Here is a 23,913-nt window from a genome sequence, read left to right as displayed (position 1 = left end):
CTACTTAAAAAAAAAAAAAAAAAAAAAAAAAAAAGAATCCTATATGTAATTGTATTTGAATTCAACCTTGCTCATCCTTCACAAAAGTTATCATGCTTCATGAAAAAATGCTGGCCGCCTCATTGGTGAAACTTCTAGCAGTTCTTCCTGAGGTGGCATCAGTCATGTACCACTTTGAAGATTCATCATAAATCGACTAGTATTATGTTAGTTGTCAACCTACCGCAATCCTCCTCCTTTATCTGGGCTTGGAACCGATAATGCGAGCAAGCTCACGCAGGCGGAGTTTTTAACCTGCTTTTAGTCTGAAAAATAATTATAGTAAATCTCTCAATGCATTCTCAGTTTGAAGTCTTGTTGTTGAAGGTGGGTTAAAAGACCATGTAATTACACGTTTGAAGGTGCCTGCAGGTTCAGGGAGCATATTTGAGACATTGCGACTGGGCAAACCATTGATAGTTGTAGTCAATGAGGACCTGATGGACAACCATCAAAGTGAACTAGCAGAGGAACTGGCCGAGAGAAAGCATTTGTTCTGTGCTCGTCCCCAAACTCTATACCAGAGTATCGTGGACATGGATACAGGATCTCTCATCGCATACCAACCAGGTGATGCAGAACCAGTTGCTAAACATATCAACAGATATCTTGGTTTCCCTGATGATTAATGGACCTCTGTTAAATGACAAATGTAAAATTGTCTTATACTTGTAATGAACTGAATTGAAGTGTAATTTTGTGTGATTCATGGCCTAATTTTTTCCATTCAAATGATCTGTTAATTCTGTTTCTGATAACGTTTTGTGTGACTGCAAAAAGGTATCATAAGAGAATTTCAAAATGAGGTTATGTCCTCGAGGCCATCAAGACGAGAGATATTAGATGAGCGACAGGCCGATGATGCTGTGCAAGGAGTTAAAAGTAATAGGGTGTGTTTGGTACGAAGGAAATGTTTTCCTAAAAAATATTTTTCTGTTTATCACTTATTTTCCCTTGTTTGGTTGGTGAGTGAAAAACTTTTTCTGGAAAATATTTTCTAGTGTTTGGTTAGAGAGTATAAAATATTTTTAGGAAAATAATTTTTTATGTTATTCTCAACAACCCACCTTTCCCAAAATCCCCATGTTTCCTGTACTCTTCCTTCCCCACTCCTTCCCACGGACTCTATTTTCTTCAAGAATTTAATTATTCTTTTCAAAATTCACACAAACCCAAAGAAACTAATGTGCTTGTTGTTCTACATCATGAAAAAAAAGTACTCGTTTTGTTGAAATGAAAGAATCTACTTTTTTCACATCATGAAAAAAATTACTTGTTTTGTTGAAATGAAGTAGGCGTTTGGACATGATTTCTAATTTTTTTTTTTCAAATTTGGAATTTCATTAAAATTTGAATTGAAGATGAAGTTGTGTTTGGCTATAATTTTTGCAATATAATTGGATGTCTTTTTTTTCAAAATCATGAAACATGATTAAACCCCACAACTTGTAAAAATATCAAAACCACCCCAGTTTGATTATCCTACTTGAAATAAACAATCAAAATGCTATTGTTTAACTGTTATCATATTCTGCTTTACTGCAATACACAAAAGATGCAAAATCAACTAGGACTGATGTTCCACCATCAGTTGCCAAAGATGTATCTGCCAAAAATGAAAAACTAATGGGGTCATTTTATAAGTTTTAAAAATATAGGGTAAATTAGTAAAACTAAAAACTAGCAAATTCTTATTTTCAATTGAAAAAGTGGTGAGAACCAATTTTTCAAATTTGAAAATGAATTTTCAAGTGAAAAAGGAAAAATTGGTAAGAATGGGATAACCAAACATTATTTTCAAAATTTTTTTTTGAAAAAAAGGCAAAATTTTGTATGTCCAAACGGGCTCGAAATAAAATAGTTTTACTACGTCATGAAAAGAATCTACTCATTTTGTTGAAATAAAAAAAGTATTCTATCTACAACATGAAAATAAAATACTCTTAATAATAGTTTTATTTAGGGTGGGTGGTGGGCGAGGTTGGGGTGGGTGGATTATGGTTGGGGGTAGGGGGTTGGGGTGGGTGAGGGTGGGTTGGTGGGCATGGGGAATATGATGGAGAAGGTTGAAAAGGAGTTTGGAAAATGTTTTCCCTCCTTTTGATAGGGAAAACATTTTCCTTCAATTGAAGGAAAATGAGTTGATGAGGAAAATGTTTTTCAAAACATAAGCCAACCAACATGGGAAAATTGAAAAATATTTTTTCGGAAAATATTTTCCTTTGGTACCAAACACACCCTTGTACGATGGTTGTCACAACCACTTGAAACCTCTTTGCTCTGTTTTTCTCTTTGTCGAAATATTAGTGAAGAAATTGACTCTTTTACAGTACACAAATCTCTGAACACGGTTCAAAAACCTTGAACCCTTAGAGCTGGCATTTCGAAACCAATTGATGTGTCAAGAAGTGTATTTTAACCCTTTGTCATACTATAAACAATTACATGTAATTTGCTTTTAAAACCCTAATAATGTAAAACAAATATACTCAAAATTTAAAGCATTTCTGCAACAATTTCCAAATTTTGATCGGGTAAGATGAAGAAGAATAATTATCTCTATGACTAAATCTTATGCACCACCTATTTGCTATTTTTTGGTACCATTTCTAACATTGTGTACGTTAAGTAAGTGGGCGTTTGGATATAAAAATTGCAAAATTCCCCCCAAAAAAAAAAAATTCAAGTGAAAATGGTATTTGAAAATTAGAGTTGTGTTTAGACGTGAATATAATTGGTTGTTTTTGAATTGAGTGATCTCAGTGAAAATTTTGAAAGACAGCCTTTTGGAGTTTTTCAAATTTTCGAAAAATTCCAAAATTCATCTTCAAGTGAAAATTGAAAATTTTATGGCCAAACACTGATTTCGAAAAAAAGTGAAAAAATTCTTATCTCCTGACGGGCTCTAAGTGGGCGTTTGGACATAAGAATTGTAAAATTCCAAAATAGGGGAAAAAAATTTCAAGTGAAAATGATATTTGAAATTTAGAGTTGTGTTTGGACATGAATAAAATTTTGGGTTGTTTTTGAAGTTTTGTGAGTGAAAAATTTGAAACCAGCCTTTTGGAGTTTTTCAAATTTTAAAAATTTTCCAAAATGTATAAGTGAAAATTGAAAATTTTATGACCAAACACTGATTTCGAAAAAAAGTAAAAATTTATCGAAAAAAAATGAAAAATATTCTTATGTCCTAACGGGATCTAAGTGGGCGTTTGGACATAAGAATTGTAAAATTCCAAAAAAGAGTGAAAAAAAATTCAAGTGAAAATAGTATTTGAAAATTAGAGTTGTGTTTGGACATGTATATAATTTTGGGTTGTTTTTGAATTTCTGTGAGTGATCTGAGTGAAAATTTTGAAAGACAGCTTTTTGGAGTTTTTCAATTCGAAAAATTCCAAAGTTCATCTTCAAGTGAAAATTGAAAATTTTATGGCCAAACACTAATTTCATAAATAGTGAAAAAATTTCGGAAAAAAGTGAAAAAATTCTTATGTCCAAACGGGCTCCAAGAATGCTACGTTCATTTCTTAAAAACCTACAGCCAAGTAGAATTATTAAGTTAGGCTTACTAAGTAGGCGTTTGGACAATAACTAGTTTTCAATCTCAAGTCTGTTGACGTCAGCAATATGAATTCTCATAATTAGACCAGTTTTATGAGAAAATTTTATTTTGCGTCTCATACAACTGACACTAGTTGTATGAGACATCTTTTTTATCTTACAATTTTGTGGACCCAGATTTTTGTAGACATGTAAGATTAGGGTCCACAAATTTGTGAGACAAAAAAGAGCCTCACACAACTAATGTCAGTTGTGTGAGGCACACAATAAAACTTTCTCAGTTTTATGCTAGTTGGCAACATAATGTAATCCTCCTTTCTTTATTTGGGTCTAGGATCGGCTTTGCTTTATGTAAATCACATGCGTAAAGTTAGTTTCATACTCTCATTGGTTGGCAGTAGAAAATAGAGGCAGAGCTAGAGTATTCAATACGGTTCGGACGAATCCACTAGCTTTTGCTTAGACCCTACACTTATATTAGAGAATCCATTAAATGCGGTGTTCTATTAGCTAGTGAAAGTGATACAAACAATAATTAGTAAGAATCAAAAGTTTTGGAAAGTGTGAAAACATTAAGTAGAACGATATCTCCAACTTAAGTGAAAATAGCACGGGCAAGCTAGTTTTCGGACTAGTAATTAAAAAATATCTAGCGTATGCAAAGTCATTGAAAAGTAGCCACTATTTTTGCTACAACACGAAAAGTTCCAGCATAATATACTGGAGATTGATGCACCTGTGAATGAACTTCCAGCATATTATGCTAGAACTCCAGCACACGGAAAGTTTCAGCATAATATACTGGAGATTGGAGCACCTGCGTATGAACTTCCAGCATATTATGCTGGACTAGTATATTAAACTACTGAATTCTTTGTGAGCAGTAGTTTTAAATATACCAGAACATTGTAAACAAGTTTGTTGCAGTCAATCATTCTCATAATGCAGGCAAAACAATTTAATGGAAGAATGATGCATTAAAACTAAAGAGACAATGAAATCCTCCTCTTGGACATACTAGCTTTTAGATGCTTGATCCAATAACTAACATGACAATAAGCAAGCAATACACAAAGCAAAGCAACTCCTGTCGTCTCTGTATCTATGTATAGCTTTGGCGAAGAACAGAAATAATTAAAAGAAGACATAAATGGTTGAGCTGCTATTGATATCCCTTGATCTGGTGAACGCAAGGTAATGAAGGCAGTGGCGAAGCCAGGAATTTACTCTAAAATCTAATATTTTACCTATATACGCAGCGTAATTCTTCCGACGAAGGGTGGTCAGTTGACCCTTCAAAACATGTAGCTTCGCCCCTGAATGAAGGGTGTTACAACAGGTACATCTACAACAGAGAAATTAGAGGAAAAAATATGAGGGATTAGAGCAAATTAATAGAGAAAAACTCTAAAGATACCAGGCCAGAACGTTATAATGAATGAATGAATGAATGATTTTGTTGCGTATCATAATTATGAAATGACTTTACCATTATTTATTGGTCAACATGTATCCAAGACATGAACTTGGAGACTGCAACATCCTGTCGTCTCTTCTACTTCTTTTTTACTCCAGAGCTGAATCCACAATTGTCTGTGTGCACCAGATCAACTTAATCATCTTCGGTGTTGGGATATCCACAAAGCTAGAAGGGATCTCTTCCAAACGCCCACAATCATTTATAACTAGCTTCTCAAGCACGGGAAAGGATGCCTCTGAGGTGCGCCATTCTGCCAATTGAACGTTCAGTAATTTCAAGCATTTGAGTGCTTGGAACTCGTAATTACTAACATCCCAACAAATGGGATAGTCAAAATGCTCAGACAAGGACATCTTGAATTCGGTATAGAAGAATATAAAATTTAATTTGAGGTTTTCAAGGTTTCGCAGTCTTGCAATGTTTGAAACAACTTCGTCTGTTAGCAGAATGCTATCGAGGGACAACTCCTTTAGATATGAAGGGAGGACAATGGAATCCAAGGATGCAATGGTCTCTGTGTAACGCAAATGAAGAGATTGAAGTGGGAGTTCTTCAATATACAACACATCATCTGGTGTGGGGGAAAAAGAACAATCTTCGTCATGTATATCATCTAAGCGGATCTTCACTTTTTCAATATTTGGAAATTTCTCCCAGAACTTCTTTGTCACGATTGCATTAAATGATATATGGAACATCTCAAAAGTCTTCAAGTTCGGCAAAGTTTCTGAAGACTCTTCGAAAAATGCTCGATCATTGACATTTTCATTCCAAGGTACGACTAAAACGATATTCAAATGCCTTAGTTGCTGCAATTTCCAAATAGCTGGTGATGGATAGACATACAATTCATCATCAACATCCATCCACAAAGTTTGCAGATCGAGTAGGTGAGATACCCACTGGAAATCAAATTCACCAGTACAAATTGCAAGATACCTCAAGTGAGGTACTGCTTGCATTGCCATTGCCCATAAACTACTTTTCATGCGGAGATTCAACAAATGCAACACTCGAATAAATCTAAAGTTATCAAGTAAAGGGAAAAGACTTATGTGGTCCCATGCATAGTATTTTGGATGAGCAATGAATTCAAGGGTCCTATGAAATTGAGCAAAAGACTCCCCTTCCTTCAAGTTCGCCAGCACTGGAACCTTATCCAATGAATATTCGTACTGCACCAATTGTTCGACAAGATTGTGATGAACATACATGCATAACCGATGTTCCTTTGCACCTACAGGTTGGTAATGGTATGGATTGTACGGGACTATGTGCTGCACAAACTTTTCTTCTGTAAGTTTTTTCAAGCAAAACTCACGCACTAGATCATGAATAATGACGTACTTTATCTCACCATTAAATCTCTTTTTAGAAACTAACACTAGGCTTCTGTTCGCTAGATCATTCAAGCAAATTTTACATGCTTCCTCCATGTTCTCTGTGTCCATGTCCTGCACAAAATTTTCGGCTATCCACAACTTCAGCAAATCGGACACTAAATATTTGTAGTCTTCTGGAAACAATCCCATGTAAAGAAGGCAAGGCTTTAAATGGTCTTCCAAATGGTCATAACTTGATTCTATAATCTTCATGCCTTGCTCTTCCAAAACATGGGAACTTAGATCGTTTGCGGCCTCAAGCCACAAAGAGGCTTGCCTTCTCTTTGCAATAATACCAGCAATCAAGACAATCACAAGTGGTAATCCTTTACAGCTTTTGGCAACTTGTAATCCTACTTCGAGTAGCTCTGGGGGACAGATTTCTCCTTGAAATACTTTCTTCTGAAGTAATTCCCAGCTCTCATCCACTGTGAGAAATCGAAGTAAATATGGATTACTGTGATGCTTAAGCTGCGTAGCCACTTCTTTATCACGAGTTGTTAGAACTATTCTGCTTCCATTTTCACAATGTGGGAAAGATAATCGCAACTCTTCCCACGCCTTAACTTCCCATGTATCATCTAATACAATGAGGTACCTCTTGCGCATTAGACTCTTGCGTAACTTGTCAGGCATATCTTCATATTTGATATCATCTAAATTGCCTATAACTTGTTTAAGAATCTCAGGGAAAATCTGCCTCAAACTATATTCTTTTGAAATAGAGCACCATGCTCGGACGTCAAAGTGTTTATTCTCAATAAAATGATTGAACACCTTCCTAGCCAAAGTTGTTTTGCCCAGTCCAGGCATTCCAACAATCGAGACAATATCTAGTTCCTTCGTTCCTCGAGTTAATTGTTGATTTATACGTTTTGCCCAGTCCAGGCATTCCAACAACTGCTTCCTCATCAATTGGTGGATGACTACGTTGGGTGGAAGCCATCGCACGAGTAGGATTTCTTTCATCAGTCAGTACATTCTCCATGTTAATTAGCTTGGTTACTGCAGTTGAAAGTAAATATATTTATGTTAGAATTGACTACTCATCTTAGAAGTAGAGATATTGGCAAGAAAGTCAACAACAACAATAACAACAACGACCCAGTAAAATCCCACAAAGTGGGGTCTAGGGAGGGTAGTGTGTACGCAGACCTTACCCCTACCCCGATGGGGGAGAGAGGTTGTTTCCGATAGACCCTCAGCTCAGGAAGACGGAAATAAAACAAGAAGAGACAATTTATCAGTATCGTCAACAGAAACCATAGAGATAGTAACAACATCATAAAAACCATAAAATAGATGACATGCAATAACAATAACCAGCACTTAAGGCCTAGGAGCTATGAACAACAGAAAGGATAGTGTGGACTCTACATAAACCACAAGCCGTCTAAGATCAACCTTATCAAACCCGCCTCACCCCCTGTATGAAGTAGAAAAAGCTCAACTACCCCTTAGCCTACAACCCTAATGCAGTAATGCTCGACCTCATACCTTCCTATCAAGGGCCACGTCCTCGGAAATCTGCAATCGTGCCATATCCTGCCTGATCACCTCTCCCCAATACTAAAAGTAGAACCCAACCCTCGACAACCCAACCAGTTCCCGGCCCTTGTTCAGGCGGATCCCCTACCCTCAGTGGCACAAGTATTAAATACATATTTTTATATGTATAAAACTATTTTGATATGTATTTAAGTTATACGCATTGATAGTATATAGACCTTTTACACTATCAGACTACTTTATAGCACATAAGTTACTATACTGTTTTTATCAGGTCAACAATTAATGCTAATCAAATAGATATACCTACAATTTAGCTCAAGACTTGACCTGATTGTGTCAATCATTTTTTACACCACAGGTGAATAGTATAACTTTAAACTTGATAGGATATGTGACAAATCAAGTTAAACTTTAGACTGTGTTTGAATAAATTAAGAATGGATTTAACTTAGATAGACCTAGAGGTTTTTGGAAAGAAAATGAAAATATTAAGCAGAACATAAACTACATCTTCTGAAACAAGGCATCATAAGATCAACAACACAAAGTGCAGCCCGGTGCACTAAGCTCCCGCTGTGCGTGGGGTCTGGAAAAGGGCCGGACAACAAGAATCTATTGTACGTAAACTTGCTCTGCATTTCTGCAAGAACCTGTTTCCACGGCTTGAACGGGTGACCTCCTGCTCACGTAGCTGCAACTTTATGCGTTGCCCTGGCTCCACTTTAAAAAGATCAACAACACAAAAAAAAAAAAAAAAAAAAAAAAAAGTTATAGAAGCGGAAGAAATCTGACCTTCTGCAAATAATTGTTCTGGAAGAGATAGAAACAGAAATGGAGGAGCTATGGGAATATGAAAAGGGTTGGTGTAATTGTTTCTTGAAGAGTGAAGAGTGCTTTAATAAATAGTTGTAGTGGGAGAACTTGTACCAACAAAATAAGAAAATAGAGTGTGTGTTGATTAAAAAAAAATGATCCTTTTTAATTTGTTATAATAAAATTTGAATTCTCGATCCAATAAAAAGATGCTCCAGTGAGGGGTTGGTGGAATCACTAATCAAATCTCATAGCTCATTTGATGCAAAAGAGAGACTTAAACTTCCTATGGAAAGGATCTAAAGATTTTTCATGACAATAAACAGTTACTCATGCGTTTATATCAACCCAATAAATTAAGATACATGTCTTCACATACAGTTTAATCGCTAAACCATAGTTAACGAATATGCATAATGCTTTTTTTTTTTTTTTTTTTTTTTTTTTAAATTTAATGTCCACATCACACATATTGTTATTATTATTATTACGGAAAAGGTCCAAATATGCCCTTCTACTATACGAAATTGAACACATTTGACCTTCGTTAATTCTTTAGCCCATATATGCCCTTACCGTCACATAGTTGGTTCATATATGCCCTTTTTGAAACGGAATCCAGCCAAACTAATTAGCTCTTTCGTTAATTGTACTAAAATGTATTACAAACACAATTTCCCTTTTATTAGTACTTTTTTTCTTTACATTTCTCTGTTCTTTCTTCTTTTTTCTTTTCTTCTCTTTTTTTCCTTTTTCTTTCTCCCATATCCGAGTTCCTCCATTGTTGATGCCTTTTCAATTTTTGTCACCAATAACAGTTACTCACGCGTTTATATCAACCCAATATATTAAGATACATGTCAATTACGTATTTTTCCCCCCTAATTTACTGTAGATTTCATCTTCTATTGGCCTCATTTGGCCATAGTGCAGCATATCGTGTATGCGGTTTATTATAAGATGACAGCTTCAATGAGGGGAATGGATACCCTCTAAACTGGAGTTTAGAAATAGTAACTCTAATAATAGTAGTAGTAGTAGATGTATATCAATGAGTTTCTTGCTTAAACAGTTTGATTAAAATTATTGACATTGAACAAGATATTATATCAAATTAATGTAAAGATCCTCTGTCACTTCATTGGTTGGACAGAGGCGTCAAATGTATTGAATCCTTTATTGCTAGATATATTTCATTCATATATAGTACATATAATATTGCAGTCTCATTTATGCTTGCTGCATTTTGTTTTCCATTATCATGAATATGGACTTCTCAAATTCAAGTTCCTTAAAGTAAAACAATGTTATCAAAGGTGCGCTTAAAGCGCGCTTAAGCCCTGAAGCGAGGCTCAAAACATGTTGAGCGCTTCGCCTCACTTAGCGAGCGCTTTAGTGTTGTCATCAAGGCTCTAAGGCATATTTTTCCTTGCCAATGAGTGTAATCCTAAAGAGGCAATACTAAACAATTGATATTTCACTTTATGGTAAATTTTGTTCAATTTCTTTGTCTGTATATTTGGTATTTATGCTTACTGATATTAGTCTTGGACTGTAAATACATATCTGTAGTTTTTCTCCATTTGCGCCTTTCTTCATTAAAGCCCACGCTTTATTTGCGCTTAAAGCCCCAACAAACCTTAGAGTTTTTTTTACGCTTTTCGCCTTTGATAACACTGAAGTAAACATATGGGAAAGAACAAAACAGAAAAAAGATAGATCACTAATGTTGTTTGCAATATGGAGACTCACAGCAAGGCCTACAGCTCCCAGTCAAAATGTAGCCACACTTGACCTTTTTTGCTGGTTTAGCACATTCAAAGTTGCACCAAGGCCAAGAATGAATCGTCCGATTAATCAACAATTGAACCCCTTATCGCTGTTTCTCCTTGAAATTCAACAACTGAGGACACAAACTTTGTCAAGAGGAGCGAGGGGGTTGATTTTCGCAACAACATGAACTACGGTGTACTCAGTAAAGGTAGAGGTCCCAACAAAATGGTACATGGGGTATATTCCGTTGACGGACAACCCTTGGTTGTCCATCACAAATCATTACTTCCCTGTCATAAGACGAACTTCCATTGCTTGCCATCTCCACTTCCCTCGGAGAACCTTGGTTGTCCATCACATTTGTCTTCTTGATTTCCTTTACTGATCAATGAAATATGAAAACTTCATGTTGAGCAGAAGTTTGGTTGTTTTCTGAATACCAAGTTGGATTTTCTTGAGGTGTGCTTAGTAGATATAACATTTATGAAGATAAAATGATAAATCTGGTTTTTTTTCCTTCTTTTGTGTGCGTATGTAGCAATTTTAAGTCCATAAAGTATCGTGTTGACAAGAGTGAGTTGCTCTAGTGGTGAGCACCCTCCACTTCCAACCAAGAGGTTGTGAGTTCGAGTCATCCCAAGAGCAAGGTGGGGAGTTCTTGGAGTGAGAGATGCCGAGGGTCTATTGGAAACAACCTCTCTACCCCAGGGTAGGGGTAAGGTTTGCGTACACACTACCCTCCCCAGGCCCCACTAGTGAGATTATACTGGATTGTTGTTGTTGTAAAATATCACGTTGGTGAGCTTACGAGGAGATGTACACGTACAAATGCACATTGATCGAAAGTGTTGCCTTGTTTAACAACCTTGAGTAACCAAATAAGACGCGAAGTTTGAGCAGTCAGCTGATGTTGGTTCAATCACTAGTACACGCTATAATGTAGGAGATTTTAAGCTCATGGAAGAGGAAATCAAGGCAGGAAAGGAGAAGGTCTTGGCTATAAACAAAGCCGTTGAAGACTAACAACAACAACAACAACAACAACCCAACCTTACCCCTACCCTGGGGTGGAGAGGCTGTTTCCAATATACCCTCGGCATCCCTCTCGTTGAAGACTAACTCCTACTAAAACCTGATGCTTATGCTTAAGATTGTTTTGTTCTAAGACAGGCTTATCCTGTAGTTATCAAATTTGTTCATCTTGTATGTTTCCCCGCAGTTCTCTCCTTTGTCAATTTGTATCTTGTCCGAAAAAGGTACTATAGCCAGCTGCTTATTTACTCAGAACAATAAGCAACTTTATGACTTGGTGAATTTCAACAGGTGGATCAGTGGTATCAAAAGCGAAAAGCGCAAAAAAGCTCTAAGGTTTGTTGGGGCTTTAGGCGCAAAGCGCAAATAAAATGCGAGCTTCAATGAAGAAAGGAGCAAATGGAGAAAAACTACAAATATGTATGTGTAATCCAAGAATAATATCAATAAGCATGAATACTAAATATATGGACAAAGCAATTAAAGAAAATTTATGATGAAGTGAAATATCAATTGTTTAGTGTCACTTCTTTAGGATTACGCTCATTGGCAAGGAAAAGTATGCTTTAGAGCCTTGACAACAACATCTGAACGGTAAGTGACGTGAAGAGCTCAACATGTTTTGAGCCTCGCTTCAGGGTTTAAGCGTGCTTTAAGCACGCCTTTGATAACACTGAGGTGGATGAATTTCAATTAAGCTAAAACTAAGTTCAATTGCAAATATGAAACCAACTTCAAAGAGAAAGGAGAATTTTTACAAGGACTTCCCACTTGCCAGCCAGCTGCTTCTGATATTGGCAACATTACAAGTGCCAATATCAAACTAATGAGCTGATGGACAAAGACAACTTGATGATTTTAAATTTGAAGTTTAATGTTGAGTTAAGCAGCCATGGCAGGGGTTATATATACAAGTGAATCAAGATTGGATCTAATCAAACAACCTAAGGAGCAGCCCGGTACACTAAGCTCCCGCTATGCGCGGGGTCCAGGAAACGGCCGGACCACAAGGTTCTATTGTACGCAGCCTTACCCTATAATTCTACAAGAGGCAGTTTTCACGGCTTGAACCGTGACCTTCTGGTCACATGACAGCAACTTTATCAGTTATGCCAAAGCTCCTCTTGATTTTTCAAGTTTGAAAAGTCACTAATTTCAGGTCAAGGCACCATCCTATAGATACTAATGTTGTTAATTCAAAATAAAATCTGTTTACAGAACAACTCACGAAGCCTAATTCTTCTTCCCAGTAGGCATGAGTTCTAGTTGATCAATCAAAACAAACTTAGCAATCTGTAGTGGTGTTACAATATAAGAGAATGTGGATTTTGCTAGCTGCATAATAAACCCTAGCATGAGCATGGCTACAACAATTAGCTAAGTACTCCATCTACTCTGCTTGTGTTTTTGCTGCAGTTCTCTAAGCAATTTTCAAATTCAAAAACATCCGCGTTAGCTTGTTCGAGCCGTGGAGACAGCCTCTTGCAGAAATGTAGGGTAAGGCTGCGTACAATAGAACCTTGTGGTCAGACCCTTCCACCAACACTGCGCATGGCGGGAGCTTTGCCCTTTTAGAGCTATCTGGTTTCTGGGGCTTTTGCTTGATAAGGATACACTGAGTGCTGCTCCCTTACCTTATTCTTTCTTACCATCCCAGTGGCTATGTTGCACGGACTCTCCAAAATGCTGCCGCACCCGTGTCGGATCCTCCAAAAATACACTACTTTTGGAGGATCCGACACGCACCCGGCGACATTTTCGGAGAGTCCTAGCAACATAGCCCAGTGGAACAAACTTACTGATCCAATTCCTGTTTCCTTCCAAATATGCTGTCTTTCCTGATGCTAAACAATGCCTATTTTTATGTAGTCTTCCTTTATCCGGGCTTTACTAGAAGCAATAAGTGATCAAATGTTCGAGATGTCATATTTAAAAAACGAGCCTTCATCTTCCAACGACATCACATCCGTGATGTCACTCACCTAGCTTTACAATTGCCTGTTTCAAGATATGCAACCTCTATATGATTGACACTTCCTTGGGGATTAAGTCTTCTATAACACATAGGTATATATGAAGAACAATACAAGATAATCAAATCACAGACAGACTTCCTCTAAATAATCATTCGGTATCAGGAATTAGGGCCTAAATCAAAGGCCTTGCGCCTATCAAAACCTTTGAATATACTGTCAAAGTCTTAGGCTCATTAGAAACATACAGAAAAAAGAGGGTATGCGTCTCAATCGATCAGTCAAAACAGACTTAGCAATCAGTAGTAATGTTACAGTATAAGGAGACTGGGATTTCCGCTAGCTAGCTGCATAATAGACCCCAGCATGAGAGCATGACTACAACAATCTGCTAAGAAAGAACTCCGTCCACTCTGTCTGTGCTTTTGCTGCATGCAGTTGCCTAAGCAAGTGTCAAATTCAACACATCCATGTTAATTTGAGATCGAAATTAAGAGAAAGCAAACATCTAATATAAGGGGGGAGAAGGAACAAGAAAAAACTGAAAACTATACCATGTTATTGCGACGAGCACGTGCTTGACTCACCACTGCCAGAAACATCCATTAAGCAACCATTAGACGCAAATTAAGACACTAAAACATAACATTGGATTTTGTTTCTACTTACATAAATATTGAGGTGAATACGGTCACATCCTTCATTCTCTTTAACTTCTTCCTTAATTCTCAAAGCTGAAGCCACCAGAAATTCACGGCTGCTGCACCTCATCAACTCAATCTGTTTCAGTGTTGGAATATCTGCAAAGCTAAGGGGGATCTCCTTGAGATACCAGGCCATTTTTATAACAAGTGTTTCAAGCTGGGGAAAATATTCCTCTGACGCATCCCACTTTGAGATACCTAAGTTCCTAAGTTTCAACAACTTAAGTTTAGGGAACGTAATATCTCCAAGGCACCACTCTCCAGAATCAACAAAATCCGGATCCCTTAATTCGAGATACTCCAGATTTGCTAGTCCCGCAATGAAGAAAATCGTGCTTTCTATTCGAGGCCCGTATAGTAACAATTTCTTTACATTTGAAGGCAAGTGTAGCTTGGGTACAACAGCGGACAAGGGAAAGAAAAGGCTAAGTGATTGAAGCTGGGTAAGACTCTCCAATTTGAGACAAATCTTTTCTTCATCAGAATAATTTATCAAAAAAAAGATTTCAAGTTCTTGAAGATTAGGACACCTCTGTACTAAAACATTCAAGCAATCAGCATCGAGGTTTAATTCAACACCCCTTAATATCCTCAAATTTTCCAACTTAGAGGATTCTTCATTCTTTTGCTTTCCCCAAAAAAAAAACCAGCTTCAGTAAACTCTACATGCCTTAATTTTTTCATTTTCCAAAAATTCCCTGATAACTGTGTATACTTTGAACACTTGAGAATTAAAGTTTCTAGATGGGGCAGATGTGATTTTCCACGAAAATCGAATGTATCTATGAAAAGTGCGACGAACTTGAGGTGAATTAGTGGTTTCAACGCAGCTAACGACAAACGACCCAATTTATGGGAACTCAAATCCAAGACCTTAAGAAGCCTCATCAAATTAATAACCTGACTGAAGGGATTTCAATATAAAGATTCTCCTCCATTGGTGGTTATCAGTGACCTCAAGTGTTGGTGGAAAGGCTTCCGCGTTTTGGATGCAAACTTGGAAAGCTCATTACTGAAACTGAAGCTAACTCGACTTTCCTTCAAATCGGAAGGTTGAATGTTCTTCCTCACCGCCAACATAAACTTTTCTTCTCTACTCCTCTCCAAGCAAAAGTGAAGCACTACATCATGAACCTGGCAGTATTTGACTTTACCGATATATCTTCTCCTTGAAACCATTACCACGTTACTGCTAATGAGATCCATCAAGTAACCTTCAGCAGTCTCTTCCATTAATCTCCCAGATTCAACGTTCTGCACGAAGCCTTCCGCTATCCATAAACTTATCAATTTAGACACTGGGATCCTTTCATCCTCTGGAAACATCCCCATGTAGAGAAGGCAAGGTCTTAAATAGTCGGGTAAGTTAACATAACTTAACTGCATAGTTGCCCGACTATAGTCTTCAGACTCACGGTCAAGATAGGAAAATAGAGCTTTTTTAACTTCATGCCACCAAGATCTTTCCATTTTCTTCTTTTTGATTATTCCAGCTACCAAGACAACCACTAGGGGCAACCCTTTGCATCGTCTTGCAATATCTAGACTCACATCGTGTAGTTCAGGTGGGCAAGCTTCGTTTTGAAACACTTTTTTCTGCAACAATTCCCTACTCTCTTTGGGAGTGAGGAATGGAAGGAAATAAAGATCAGTATGGCACTTGACATGTTCACCCACTTTCTCAAGACGAGTTGTTACTACAATTCTTCTTCTATATACAACATCAGGGAAACAAAGTCTTAAGTCATCCCATGCCATAAAATCCCACATATCATCCAAGACAATGAGATATCTCTTTCCTATTAAGCTTTTCCTCAGCTTGTCAGCTAGTTCGCCAACCTCATCTACCTTGTCCTTGGAACCGGTAACTTGATTGAAAATCTCTTGTAGTAGCTCTCTTCGGCTATATGTTTGAGAAATGACGCACCATGCTCGAACATCAAAATGATAAACAATGATGTCATTATTGTACAACTTTCTAGCACAAGTTGTTTTACCTTGTCCCCCCATCCCAACAATTGGGATGACATCTAGCTCATTTGTCCCTCGTGTCAGATACCGAATTATTCTTTTCGTGTCATTCTCTAAACCAACTATCTCCTCATCATTCATAAGATTGCTATGTTGAGTAGGCGGATGTTTAGATGGCTCTACCATAGAGTAGGGCTTAAGAGCAAGGTTCTCAGACCACATCCTGGTCACCTCCGCACTAATATGCTTGATCTCTTTTAAAATTGTAGGCAGTGAGCAAAAAAGATACCAAAGAGCATTACACTGAGCAAGAATAGAGTCAATGGCAACTTCAGCTTCGTATGCCAAATTGATAGTACACCTCTGAAGATATTTAAGAATTTCATGTTCCTGCTGCACCTTTGCAACATCTATGAAAATAGATGTTAGATATGAGAACTCTTTCTCTAAAATGACAATATGAGGTTTCAATATGAAATCTAAACATGTTTCAGATTTCAACATCTCATTCAATTTCCTAAGGAGCGAATCCAGAAAGCTCAATCCACCAACTGTGGGAAACTGAGATGGCCTGTATTTTAAGGATTTGTAGTACCTCTCTAGTTGTGCTTTTAGATCTTCAATTTTCTCCAATATCTGTATCGCGCCAAGATCAATCTTGCTCGCATCATCTTTGATTGTCGATCCTGAAAGAAGCTGCATTTGAATTACACAAAGTATGTCGCCCACAATAACTCCAACCTTTTCTAAGACTTCATTCAACCTATTACCATTAATAACATAATTTGGTATATCGCCGAGAAAAACTAACAAGAACTCTATTGCCACATCAATGCTTTGAGCAGAGACAATAATGGGAAAGTTATCAAGATTTTTATCTCTAAGATACACCAGAAGACAGTGGAGTTGATATGATAATCCTTTTGGTAATTTCTTATCCTTGAAAGTTCTTGCTTGAGTAAACTTTGAGGCCTTCAGTTCACAAAGAAAAATCTTTTTCATTTCCAACTCCACTATCACAACCAAGCATAGTAGATAACGAGGCTTACTCTCGATATTAGATGTATAATCTCCATCCTCTTTAATCCAAAGAGCAAGACAGAACTGTCGCACATTGTCAGCCATGAACTTTATTCGGGCCTGCATACCTTCCAACTTCTCACGGTCGACATAACCATTTATCTCTGCACTATATAAGTATCTTACAAACCTTATTTTGTTTTGAATGACTTTGACTTGCCTTAAGTATCTATCTATCTTTTGCAAGATATTGATTTTTTCTGCGAAAAAAGTGACAGATCGAACCAAATACCTCGGTGCATCATTTAGATTCTGGTCAAGGTAATCCATATATTCCAACATATAGGAATCATTCAGCTCAAAGTAGTATATTAAACTGGTACCGTTATCTTCACTAAATTCCTGCAACTCTGATACTAGCCTTTCCACATTAAGACTAGTTCTGTATTCATCTGGAATACCACCAAAAACCGAGTGAAGCATTTCCACAATCAATTTGGCCTTCTTTCTGATTTCTACTAAGGAATCAGGCAAAAGAGCATGAGGGTACTTGATAAAGGTTCTCAAGAATCTTAGCTCCATTTCAAGTGTCTCAATCTTGATAACATTCAAATCACCTCTACTCTTAATCCTTCTCAGGTGATCTAACATATCCTCAATGTCGTTATGCGCCATCTTCCGTAGATAAATTAAAAAGTAGAAAATCCCTGCAAGTTCACCAAACTCTTGTCATATTAATCTTCACTAAGAGGGAAATTTTATTAATGTCTTTTAATACTACTATAATAAGCTATAATGCTTGTGAAAGATTATACACGTTCTGCACATTTTTTATTATGAAAAATTTCACAAAATTCCCTTAGGTTTTGACATATTGTGCATATCTCTTTTGCGATATCAAATATATTATATGAACTTCCCTTCTTTCATAATCTTTTTGAGAAGGTAAGCAACTAGAGCTAGGGCCGCACCCGAAGGGGTGTGATGTAAGCAGCCTAACCTGATGCAAGTATCTATGGCTGCCTATAGGTCACAAGAAAACCACTTGACCGTTGCTCCAAGGCTCCGAGAAGGTAAGTAACTAGTAACGAGACAATTTATAACTACACAAATATCTAAGTTTTATTTTAAACCATAAGTTTCAAAAGTTTTTTTTAAAACTTATGCTCAGTGAAACACTATTACATAAATTGGGACGGAGAGAGTAATAGTTATTAAGACAAAAGCTAAATGGATTCATGTAGCTGTTGTAGCAATATAAGAACTGGACTTGTAGATAACAAATGAAACCAATTTTTAGAGATTTGCAAAATAAGAAAAGTTAACACAAGTTCAGTTCAAGTCTTACAATTAATCAGGCGTGCTTTTGTCTTCTCTCCTCTTCTTTTGTAACTCCAGTTTCTGATACAATATTCCTAAGAGGAAGCACAAGAGATAATCATTAAAATTAAAAAATAAATGATGGCCAAATGTTCTTAAAAAAAGTTTATTGAAATACCTGTAAAAAGTAAAAAGTTGTAGGAGAAAACTACCTAATGAAGACATCTCCAAGTTACACAAACTCTCTCAAGATATATATTATGTTCAGTGGATGAATAATTCTCTTGAAAATTTCCTAAAAAACTCATAAAGGAATATGAAAATAAAGTATAGTCCAACCGTTTATATATGAGCTCTGAATTATACGCAGCATTATTTTTTTGGGATTGTCCGGTACTTGTTTTGGAAAGGTGCACAAACAACCATTATTATGGAATACTATTTAGAGATTAATCATTACTTATTTTGTCCTAAAATTTTAAATTAAAAGTATTAACTTCATGATAATCCGAGATATTTTTGTCTCAAAATAATAAAATTAAAAAACTGAAATTCAGAACGCATTAACTAATTTCTAGATAACAGTCCTTTAAAGTGACTACCTAGCGACCTTTCAAAAATAGCCAGATTTACAAGTGGTCATTCAAAAATAGCCATAGTTTCAAAAGTAATCCAAATCTAGCCACTTTTCATGTAAAGATAAATCTAAACGAGAATACTGTTCAAACTTCGGAAAATACTCCAGCATAATATACTGGAATTCCAGCATAATATACTGGAGTTCCAGTATAATATACTGGTCCAGCATAATATGCTGGAAGTTCATACACAGGTGCTCCAATCTCCTGTAAAATATACCGGTCCAACATAATATGCTGGAAGTTCATACACAGGTGCTCCATTCTCCAGTATATTAAGCTGGAACTTTCCGCGTGTTGGAGTTCCAACATAATATGCTGGAAGTTCATACACAGGTGCACCAATCCCCAGTATATTATACTGGAACTTTCAATATTGCAGCAAAATAGTGGCTATTTTTTAATGACTTTACAAATGCTGGCTATTTTTGAATGACCAGTCCGAAAACTGGATAACCCGTGCTATTTGGGGCATTTGCATCTATACCCGCTTTTTGTGCCACATTTTAACTTGTGCCCGCTTTGCAAAAAAAATTGCAAGCGTACCCGCTTTTTCACATAACTTCAGCACACGGGGCTGAAGTAGCAAAGGCAATCACGCAAAACTTCAGCATTCTAGTAGCCGGGCCTGAAGTTCAGCTCTAGAGCTGAAGTTTTTGTGTTGTAACTGGGAAACTTCAGCTCTAGAGTTTAAGTTTTTGTGTTGTAACTGGGAAACTTCAGCTCTTGAGCTGAAGTTTTTGTGTTTTAACTGGAAAACTTTAGCTCTAGAGCTAAAGTTTCTCTGTTGTAACTGGGAAACTTCAGCTCTTGAGCTGAAGTTTTTGTGTTGTAACTGGAAAACTTCAGCTCTTGAGCTGAAGTTTTTGTGTTGTAATTGGCTGCTTTTAACTCCCTCTCTGTAATGCACATAACACATGATACTCATCTTCACTGTCATGTTAGCTTTAAGCTTTATTTTAATGATGACAATGCAAAATTAATGAATTGACTAACAGCTGAATTACTTTGTGACAGTAGCCAAATCCAATCATCACGAGATAGATGAACTACAGGAGATGACATGTACAAGGATGAAACTACACAAGAATCTAGTCAATCTGATTCAGTATAAAGGAATAAAGATGATGTTAGCAAAATAAATTAAAAGAAGAAGAAAGGAGAAATTGTATGAGTTAAGAATAAGAGCTAAAGTTATTAACTGCTACTCTCAGGGTGAAGTATCGTTTCTGGGATTGGTCCAAAAAAGATTTTCGACGCAAGACCAATAAAAGAAAAATAGGCTCTGCATTTTGTCTTTTGTTGAGAAGAAGAAAACGAAGGAGGAGAAGGGGGCTGAAGTTATTTAAGAAGTGGGTACAAGTTAAAAGTTTTAAAAAAAAATGGGTATAGGTTAAATGGGGGCGACCAAATAGGACGCCCCGTGCAATTTTTCCGTGCTATTTTTACTAAAATGCGGGCTCGAGCCCATAACAGATGGAGGGTGCATATCGTCTTATATTTTCGATTTATGTGATACTATTTGTTTGTAACTTGTGGTCTAAATGTAGTTATATTATTAAATTATTTAATATAAAAATATATTTTATTTAGCATATACTAAAAAGATGTGCCACGTAAATAGGAATACCTTTTTGCTTTTTTAGACGGGCAACATGAAAGGACCTGTCAAGCAATAATGGAGTCCATCCATGTGATATGCAGAATTATTGTTTTGCTCTTTCACATCGAAGGATATGACTATTAAAAGCAACTGCAATCAAAAATCAAACTGAAAGATTCACGAAAGTAAAAAAGTAAATGTATTTTGAACGAGAGAGAACACATTTGTTGGGCTAAAACAACTCCAAAGATATTCTTATATGGTGTGATATTATCTAATTTGGATTAAACTTGTGCGTTTTTTTCAAAAAAGACCTCACACCATAAAAAGTAGAGAAATTTTCATAAAGCACTATCTTTTAGTATTAATTAGCCATCTATAGATACCATTTGCTATATTACGGAATATAGATACCTTTTCTGTGGTTATAAGATGTATTTGATGTATTTAAGCTATTGTATTCATGAATACAGTAACAAAAATAAGCGTGAATCAGGAAAGTACAACTAATCAGTTGTTGTATTCGAGTGTATTCGACTGTATTCACGGAGTGAAACGTGGGATTACAGCTGGACAGATTATTGTATTCTACTATATTCACGGCGTGAAATAGGGGATTACACTGTTTTTAAAACGGAAAGTGAATCAATTAACATAATAGACTCCTAATATAACTCAACAAACTCAATTATAACACACAAATTTTGTATTTTTCAGTTATAAAAAAGATTCTCAACCGCAAAATACAATGAAATAGATAGAATACAGAGTGATACATTGAAATACAATGAGAAAAAAAGACACTGAATACAATGAAATACATGGAATACAATGAGATATATTGAATTACAATGAAAAAAAGATAGTGAATACAATGAAATACATAGAAATACAGCAAGATACATTGAAATGCTCTTAAAAAAAAGGTAATAAAATCTTCAAATTGCTCAACCTACAGTCCACATGAACTCGGCAGAGTCGTATAGAGGTGCCTCTGTCTCCGCCGCTTGAGAATTGCTTGCGCAGCCTTGCAAAGTCGCAGAAAATAGTTTTAGGGCTTTTTGGCGATGCCTAAGAACTAAAGCTGAAGGCAAATAAAAAAGTAAATTACCCTCTCCAACTGCAATAAATAGCTAATCGTAAGCATAAATTAAGTCCCCTAACCTCAACTGCCCAAAAATCAGCCATAGGAAAGAGGAAAATAAAGAATAAGAAAAACAAAGAAACTCAATGACATTACCTAGCTCTAGCTTGGCGGCTTCTTCGAGGTCCGAGGATGACGATGAGGAACAAGGGCATAAGGGTTAAAAATTGGTATTTTGTGGTATAATATGCCTCCTCTGTCGTTGGACAAAATCGGCAAAGTATTGCCCTTCTCCAGGCCGTGTTCCTGCTTTAGAGTCCTTGTCCCTATATTAGAGGAAGAGAATGAGATGTATCAAAAGTAGAGAGAGAAAGAAAATAGTGTAACTGATTAGCCTATTTAGTGGCTTAGGGCTAGGAAGTAACCAAAATTAATATAATTTTTTTAAATGGCATTTATTTAAAATAAATAAGGTGTTAACCTTTGCTATAGGAGGGCAAAATTCCTAAAAAGTATTCAATAATTTATAAGTAGAACATTTTGAAGATTAATGTATGCCACCCACGTCCATCGAGTTTATGGTCGTCGAAGTCCAGATGCTAGCTTCTTCTAGTTTAGACGGGCAAATGCACTAATTAGCCATGTCCCAGGTCATCACTACGCAACTCGTCCCTCCAAATTATAGAATGATATCAGTTGTTGGGGGGTAAAATTCAAAAATAGTCAGATTTACAAGTGGTAATTGAGAAATAGCCACAATTTCAAAAGTAATCAAAATTTAGCCACAATTTCAAAAGTAATCAAAATTTAGCCACTTTTCATGTAAAGATAAATCTGAACGAAAACACTGTTCAAAATTCAAAAAATATTATAGCATAATATACTGGAGTTCGAATTTTTTACATGTGAACTTCCAGCATAATATAATGGAGTTCTAGCATAATATGCTAGAAGTTCATACACAGGTGTGTATTGGGTGATACCCTTTTTTGCTTGAGCCCGACCGGGTTGGATCCGGTCCGGAGCAAGTCGGGGCCATCGAACCCGACCTGGATGCAAGGTAGAACGACGGCCACGTCTACAACCGAGGTCGAGTCATTTCGAGACTGTTACAGAGCTCGAAAGGAATCACCACCGGATGGAGAAACACACAAGGTCGGAAGCCGGGCTCGTAACGGATAACCAAGCGTCGCCGGATATCTCGCCCAAACGTGATTTTCTCAACCACTTCAGGCCATTAAGGCGTAATTACAGGGATCCACGATGTAATCAATTTACCTACCTTATTTTTACCCTTAATCAGAATGTATAAATGGGTATCTCTCTAAATTCTTGTAGAGGATGAAGCACAATTGTTCTAAGCAATATTATATTCTGCGATTATTTACTTTAACAGCAATTGTTGAGTCTTTATCTTTATTTTCCTCAACCTAAAAGCCTTTTGTATCTTTTAGTTCACGGATCCTTAAAACTCCATATAAATTCAATTGTTATCCGGATTCGAGGGTAAACAGTTTGGCGCCCACAGTGGGTCTAAGGATATTGGTGAGCTCTTTGATACTCTTTCTTGACGCATCGCAATACACTGGTTCTTTGCAAAAGAGTCCATCTTACATTCAAATTACCAACTCATAGAATGGCACAATCAATTAACAACGAACTTGAACAGCAGACAGGAAACAATGGAATGCCCGGGCTCGAAAACCCTATAGATGCCGGTTCCCGGATGGCGCTCAACACTGATCAGGCCTCCGGATCATCGCATAGCGTCCGGGGAGAGGACGATTCGAGGGCCCAGGCAGTCGGCGAAGAGACTATCAACCTTAAAATGATTTTTGACATGCTGCAAGCCCAGCAATCGGCTATAGCTCAGCTCCAGAGCCGGGTCCAGGAGCCTGTCAGGTCCGAGGAGGCTCCCCGTGCAGCTGCAATCATCAATCCAACCCCAGTACAGCCGGAACGGGGTGGGCCGGATGCTGATTCTGCGGTTCTTAGGAGGCTAGAAGAA

General features: G+C 36.9%; 2 protein-coding genes and 1 pseudogene across 5 annotated transcripts in view; 1 reads left to right on the top strand and 2 right to left on the bottom strand.

The window, feature by feature from the left end:
• Positions 1-791, top strand: part of LOC109241827 (UDP-N-acetylglucosamine transferase subunit ALG13 homolog) — a 3,677-nt gene extending 2,886 nt beyond the window's left edge. For both annotated transcript variants that reach the window (XM_019408641.1, XM_019408642.1), the window contains exon 4: positions 412-791. In XM_019408641.1, coding sequence (XP_019264186.1) covers positions 412-668 — 257 coding nt within the window. In that variant the 3' untranslated portion in view covers positions 669-791. The remainder of the gene's footprint in view (positions 1-411) is intronic.
• A 3,799-nt stretch (positions 792-4,590) lies between these two features.
• On the bottom strand, positions 4,591-8,865 carry LOC109241826 (putative late blight resistance protein homolog R1A-4). 3 transcript variants are annotated; one of them, XM_019408639.1, is made up of 4 exons: positions 8,767-8,865; positions 8,625-8,685; positions 5,090-7,467; positions 4,591-4,945 (listed from the first exon to the last, which is right to left on the bottom strand). In XM_019408639.1, the coding sequence occupies exon 3, from the start codon at positions 7,429-7,431 to the stop codon at positions 5,167-5,169; it is 2,265 nt and encodes a 754-aa protein (XP_019264184.1). In that variant the 5' UTR covers positions 7,432-7,467; positions 8,625-8,685; positions 8,767-8,865; the 3' UTR covers positions 4,591-4,945; positions 5,090-5,166. The 3 variants fall into 3 exon arrangements, with proteins under 3 accessions (XP_019264184.1, XP_019264183.1, XP_019264185.1); XM_019408638.1 differs by having other exon boundaries at positions 5,090-8,685; XM_019408640.1 differs by lacking the exon at positions 8,625-8,685 and having other exon boundaries at positions 8,767-8,853.
• A 3,943-nt stretch (positions 8,866-12,808) lies between these two features.
• LOC109241825 lies at positions 12,809-18,890 on the bottom strand (annotated as a pseudogene).
• Positions 18,891-23,913: the final 5,023 nt, after the last annotated feature.

Source organism: Nicotiana attenuata, unplaced genomic scaffold (assembly GCF_001879085.1).
Source record: "Nicotiana attenuata strain UT unplaced genomic scaffold, NIATTr2, whole genome shotgun sequence".
Lineage (NCBI taxonomy): Eukaryota > Viridiplantae > Streptophyta > Magnoliopsida > Solanales > Solanaceae > Nicotiana > Nicotiana attenuata.
This window is presented reverse-complemented; position numbering and strand designations above follow the sequence as displayed.

Coding starts and splice junctions, on each gene's coding strand:
- LOC109241826 (XM_019408638.1), bottom strand. CDS start 7,431: ATGAAAGAAATCCTACTCGTGCGATGGCTTCCACCCAACGTAGTCATC.